The following is a 6,000-nucleotide window of genomic DNA, read 5'->3' as shown; positions in this document are numbered from 1 at the left end:
TATGAAGTAGATCAAGAACAAGGGAGTGTCATCCACATTGTAAATTTGGCAACACATGTACACCAATTCTCTAATCTTATTACTACACAGTACAAAATGATCCAAGTAGAAATAAGCACTAACTTTATTTACTCATCTGCATTATAATCGAATGAGGCAAGAAACCCTGCATCGCAACAGATAATTCCATTTCTTCCATCATAATAACACTTTTCATGCAGATAACACAAGTTTTCGTTTCACAGTGTGACTGCTGCAAGTTAAATTGATTCAATTTAATTAATAAGCATATGCTCAGTGCCTACCTGTGCACAGCACTATCCTAGGCATACAAAAGAGTTAAAAGATATGATCCCTGCTCATAGGGAGCTTACAATCTGGATAGGAAAGACGATGCATGCATACAGGAGACAGTAAAGTACTGTTAAAAAAGCACAGGAAAACCTATATAAATAATAGACTCTGAAATAAAGCCAGTAGGGTCCAAGGAAACCTCTCAAGTTTGGGAATGGAGGCTAATCGGGAAAAGTGGACCAGAGGAAGGAAATCTTGAATTTGTGTCATGGCAGTGATGGGCACACGGATTGGCAGAGGAACAGGGTATCCTTCTATGGCCAGAAGAAGAGTGAAAAGAAGGAGGAACTCCCGGACAGGGTAATAAAAACCAGCAAGTCAATTGCAGAGAATGGCAGGCAAATTGGCTCAGCTCTGGAAAAGGACATTGTGGGTTCGCATATGTAACTGAAGTCACACAACAAGGCTGGCTGAGGGCATCGATTGCTGCTATTCAAAGTTTAAACAGATGATAACGCTTAAACACATCTATAAACTAAAGCCCCCTGTGAAAGTGTGTGTTTTCCTAACCTTAACAAGAAAGCAAAGACAAATTATGGAATATTAGAATCTAAACTCAGGAAATGTGATCCTTGGAGGTCATGATTAAGCTGTGATGGAGTTGTAATCATGTAGAATGCCTTTTTTTTTTTTTTTAACTCATAAAGAGGTGGGTTGTCCAAGGTGAGAGACTTTCAATCCAATGCTAATCAGGCCCCTACTTCCCTTAGGATTTTTCTTTTAAAAAGCCCATTCCTTTTCCTACTGAATCCAGCAGCTAATAAAAAATCTTGGGTGTATAGTCATGGGGGCCTTAGATGGGGAGATGGAAAAAAATGGAAAAACAAGACGTTGGTTTCAAAATGCGAGTTAATGAATAATTACAGTGACTACTTGATAAAGATATTTCTTAACTTTGAGGGTAAAAAGAGGTGAAGTATTTCTGTTCCCAGGCAAAGAAAACTAAGGCAGAAGAAGGGTATAAGATGAAAGTCCATATACCCAAAGTTTTTTTTAATTAACGCAACAGGTAAACCAGTAACCTGTATTGTTGAATCACATCCACTTTTAAATTCCATTAGTTAGAAGAAAAGCCAGGGAAATAAGTCAGGGGGAAAGTTGGTGGTGGGGGAACAAATCCCTGAGTTTGGAACAAGATGGAGATCCTTCTCGCTGAACTAAGACTGGTGACGCCTTGATTGACCAGCATGACTTTGACAATACATCAGGGTTAGAAGAGGGGAACGGCAACTTCACAATGTTTGTGTTCTTGCCCTTTTCAGAAGTGGCTGGTTTTGAAGAGCAAGGTGAAGAGTCCTTCTGGGCCCCCAGCATACCTGGGAACGCTACTGGCCACCAGCAGCTGCAGCTGTTCAAAAGAGAGAGAGAGAAAAGATGAAGGAGCAACAAATCAAAATTTAACTTTCAGGGGCACCTGGGTTGCTTAGTCAGTTGGGCATCAGTTCAACTTTGGCTCAGCTCATGATCTCGGGTTTCGTGAGTTCAAGCCCCACATAGGGCTCTCTGCGGTCAGTACGGAGTCCGCTTCAGATCCTCTGTCCCTCTCTCTCTCTGCCCCTTTCCTGCGCATGCTCTCTTTCTCAAAAATAAATAAACATTTTCTAAAAAATTCGCTTTCAGTGTGCTTAATGTTCCAAATGAGGTGGTCTGAAATCTGTATCTTCCAAATGTGCTCCAGGTTGCCATAATATTTAGCATTTTTACCTACAAAATATTTTTATATTTCTTACTCTACAAGGGGGTGAAAGTTCTGCTCTTTTTATATTTAGTACTGTTTTTATCATTAATATAAAAATGTATTCTTTTTAAATTTTTCAAATAAAAGAGTTCCTTATTGGCCAGTAGAAATTTGGTAGGCCTTTACTGAGTGACTGTTATATAATAAAGTTCTGTATTAAGTTCTGAGGAAACAACTATGAATTAGATAGTCTCTGCTTTTGCAAAGGTTGTATATGTTTTTAAGTAAAAATTATGGGAAAATATCAAATAAATAGCATGCTATACTATCTTTAAAACAATGAAGATAAAAACAAGCCTTACCTAGAATTCAGATCTTAAAAGTCAACTTTTGGCTCACCATTCTTTTTTTGTAAGATACTTTAAAAAAAAATGTTTCTTTATTTATTTTTGAGAGAGAGAGATAGAGCATGTGAGAGTCAGGGGTGGGGAGCAGAGAAGGTGGGGAACAGAGGATCCAAAGCAGACCCTGTGCTCACAGCAGCAAGCCCAACATGGGGCTCAAACTCACAAACCATGAGATCATGACCTGAGCCGAAGTTGGACGCTTAACCAACTGAGCCACCCAGGTGCCCCTTCATTCACCATTCTAAACACGAATTTGATGATGTTACGTTATAGTCACAATCTATAGCAAACACAAGAACAACACAGATATGTGTGACATACGTGCTTCAAACTAAAAGATGCCCACGAAGGTCTCACGTCAGCTTTAAGGACACACGTAAACTGATAGCGAGAGAATGGAAAGAGATATTCTGTGCAAGTGGAAACCAGAAGGAGGCACAGCTATACTTATTTCAGACAAAATACATTTTAAGCCAACGAAGTAGTAACAAGAGACAAAGAAGGTCATTATATAATGATTAAAGAAGACACAAATAAATGGAGAGAAATTTCATGTTAATGGATTAGAATTGATTTTGTGAAAATGTCCCTACCACCCAAAGCAATCTACAGGCTCAGTGCAATCCTTCTCAAAGTTCCAAAGACATTTTCAAAGAAATAGAAAAAAAAAACAAACAAACAACAATTCTTATATTCGATGGAACCACAAAAAGATCCCTAGTGGCCAAAGCAATCTTGAGAAAGAACAAGGCTGGGACATCATGCTTCCTGATTTCAAACTATATTACAAAGTTGTAGTAATTAAACAGTATGGCATTGGCACTAAAATAGACAACAAGATCACTAGAACAGAACAGAGTAACAAGAAATAAATACATGCATATGTGGTCAGTTAGTTTTTGACCAAGTACCAAGGATATACAATGAAGAATGAATATTCTTTTCAATAAATGGTGCTGGGAAAACTGGATATCCACATGCAAAAGAATGAAACTGAACCCCTATCTTACAACATACACAAAAGTTAATGCATGATGATTAAAGACTTGAATGTAAGACCCTAAACCATAAAACTCCTAGAAGGAAACCTAGGAAAAAGCCTCCTTGCCCTTGGTCTTGGCAATGATTTTTGTACTTGACACCAAAAACAAAGGCAGAAAATGCAAAAATAAACATTAAACTAAAAAGCTTCTGCACAGCAAAGGAAATCATCAATAAAACGAACAGGCAACCTATGGAATGGGAGAACGTATCCGCAAACCACATATTTGAGAAGGGGTTAAAATCCAAAATAGACAAGGAAGTCATACCATTGAACAACATCAAAACCAAATAACCTAATTTAAAATGGACAAAGGATCTGAATAGACATTTATTCAAAGAAGACTTATCAATGACCAATATCTGTATAGTACATGAAAAGATGCTCGACATCACTCCCAGGAAAATGCAAACTATCATATGATCCAGCAATCCCACTTCTGGATATATCCAAAAGAAATGAAATCATTAATTTGTATTCCCATGTTCATTGCAGCATGGAAGGATGGAAACCACATGAGTCTATCTATGGAGGAATGGATAAAGAAAACGTGATATAGATACACATAGATTGATAGAGATATAGAATTATATAATATTTTTCAACCTATAAAAGAAGGAAATCTTGCCGTTTACAACAATGTGGATAAACCTGAAAGGCATTATGCTAAGTGAAATAAACTAGACAGAGGAAGGCAAACAGTACATGGTGTCACTTACATGTGGAATAAAAAAGAAAAAAAGGCAAACTCATGAAAACAGAGAGCAGGATGGTAACCCAGGAGCTTCGGGGTGGGGGAAATAGAGTTTGGTAATAGAGTACAAATTTTCAGTTGTAAGATGAAGAAGTCTGAGGATGTAATGCATCACATGGTGAACTATAGTTAATGATACCGCATTGTATACATCGCAATTTGCTGAGACAGTAGACTTAAGTGCTCACACACACACACATACACACACACAAAGGTAAATATGTGAGGTCATGGATGTGTTGATGAACTCAGTGGTGGGAGCTCTTTCATAATGTATGTGCATGTCAAATCGTCCCATCGTACACTTTCAAGGTTTTACAATTTGTCACAGCTGAAAAAAAAAATGCTAATGCAATTAAAAAAAACAAGTAGCTTTACGGTGGAAAAACCATCTAAGACAAATGTAATTTAAGGACATAGCACTGGAAATTGCTACATCCTCTCCTGTTGCCATAAAGGTCAGCTGACACGGAGGGAGAGCAGTGTTGAAAGAACCATAAAGAAATGGGGCTCAGCCCTGCTCACTTCTAAACTTGGGATAAAACGTGGTCTCAGGCCATCCACACCACTCTCCTATTCATTTGTGTGGACTAATGAAGTTTTTTTCTACTTAAACCAATTTGGACTGACTTATAGTACTTACAAGGGGGGAAAGCCCTAGTAATATAAAGAGTTTTAAAGTTAAGAACGAGGGAAAAGTTTGAAAAAATGTTCCCTGAGGTTCTTAGACATTACTTTCCCATGTGGAATGCAGAACGTATCGGGAATTTTGGCAAATAAGGGTATGCCTTATTTTAATGGTTTAAAACTTAAGAAGGTTATAAAAAAGAGAGATGAATGAATTAGAAAAGGCTCCAGGAAATCAACACTGGTGAGCTCAGAAGAGCCTAGTGATACCTTCCTGGTGTATCCATCTATGTATAAAAACGGCCCCAGGGGGCAGAACTTCTGCATTTGTGTCTGCTATTTGTACATGACTATGTGGATGTTGTCTTTTTCTTCTGTCAATTTGCAAAGTCACCTGTCTATTACTATTGCTAAGTTTCCATTTTTCAAGTTTTCTTTCCTTTGCCTTTCCTCCACTGGAAAAGCTGAGAGGGTCTCAAAAGGTGAACAGTAAAAATTGTGGAATGACTCACTCAGGGCAGTAATGGTATACTACATCAAATGCCCATTTGGAAAGGAAAAAAAAGGAGGAACACTTTATCCATAGCGGGGAGATTTTGCAATCACAAACATTTCTCCAACCTGCTCGGGCAGCTGCCATTTTCTTGTTGCGCATTTTGTTCTCCAAAGCTTGCTACACAATACAAAAAGGAGAGAAGGACGTGAGATTTCCCGGTGTTTCCTACTACTTGACATTAATAAAGATGATATTTTTATAAAATCAATTGTATCCGACCTGTTTCATCTTCTTCTTTAGATCCAGATTTGCTGCCTTCTGGCCCTTGGCAGTAGCATTGAGATAATAGATGGTCAAACTACATTTTAAAAAATAATAAAATATATGGTAGTTTTCAGTTCGAGATTCTTCTGAAATTTACATTCACTACATCATAGAATGTAGATAAAAGACTGAAGTACACAGAAGTAAAAAAAAAAAAAATGCACTCGGAACATGGTTAGTAGAGCTGGACCTGGGAAGGTGGGACTCAAGGATTCTCTTCCACAGCATCAATCTGTCTACCATACCTCGCTGCCTAATTGTATCTTCTTGGAAATGTATTAACGTCAGTTTAAACTATAATTAAAAGTAACATTTCAA

The 6,000-nt window shown here is 37.8% G+C and overlaps 1 protein-coding gene across 1 annotated transcript in view; it reads right to left on the bottom strand.

Moving 5' to 3' along the window:
* Positions 1-1,679: 1,679 nt before the first annotated feature.
* TMC1 (transmembrane channel like 1) overlaps positions 1,680-6,000 on the bottom strand; it is a 223,304-nt gene continuing 218,983 nt past the window's right edge. Inside the window, exons 19-21 of the mRNA XM_053908654.1 lie at positions 5,638-5,716; positions 5,484-5,535; positions 1,680-1,702 (exon numbers count right to left, since the gene is read on the bottom strand). Of these exons, the coding sequence (XP_053764629.1) occupies positions 1,680-1,702; positions 5,484-5,535; positions 5,638-5,716 (154 nt within the window). The remainder of the gene's footprint in view (positions 1,703-5,483; positions 5,536-5,637; positions 5,717-6,000) is intronic.

Source organism: Panthera pardus, unplaced genomic scaffold, assembly GCF_024362965.1.
Source record: "Panthera pardus isolate Hobbes unplaced genomic scaffold, ASM2436296v1 HiC_scaffold_20, whole genome shotgun sequence".
Lineage (NCBI taxonomy): Eukaryota > Metazoa > Chordata > Mammalia > Carnivora > Felidae > Panthera > Panthera pardus.
Note: the sequence above shows the minus strand (reverse complement) of the source record. Positions and strands in the feature narration are given on the sequence as shown.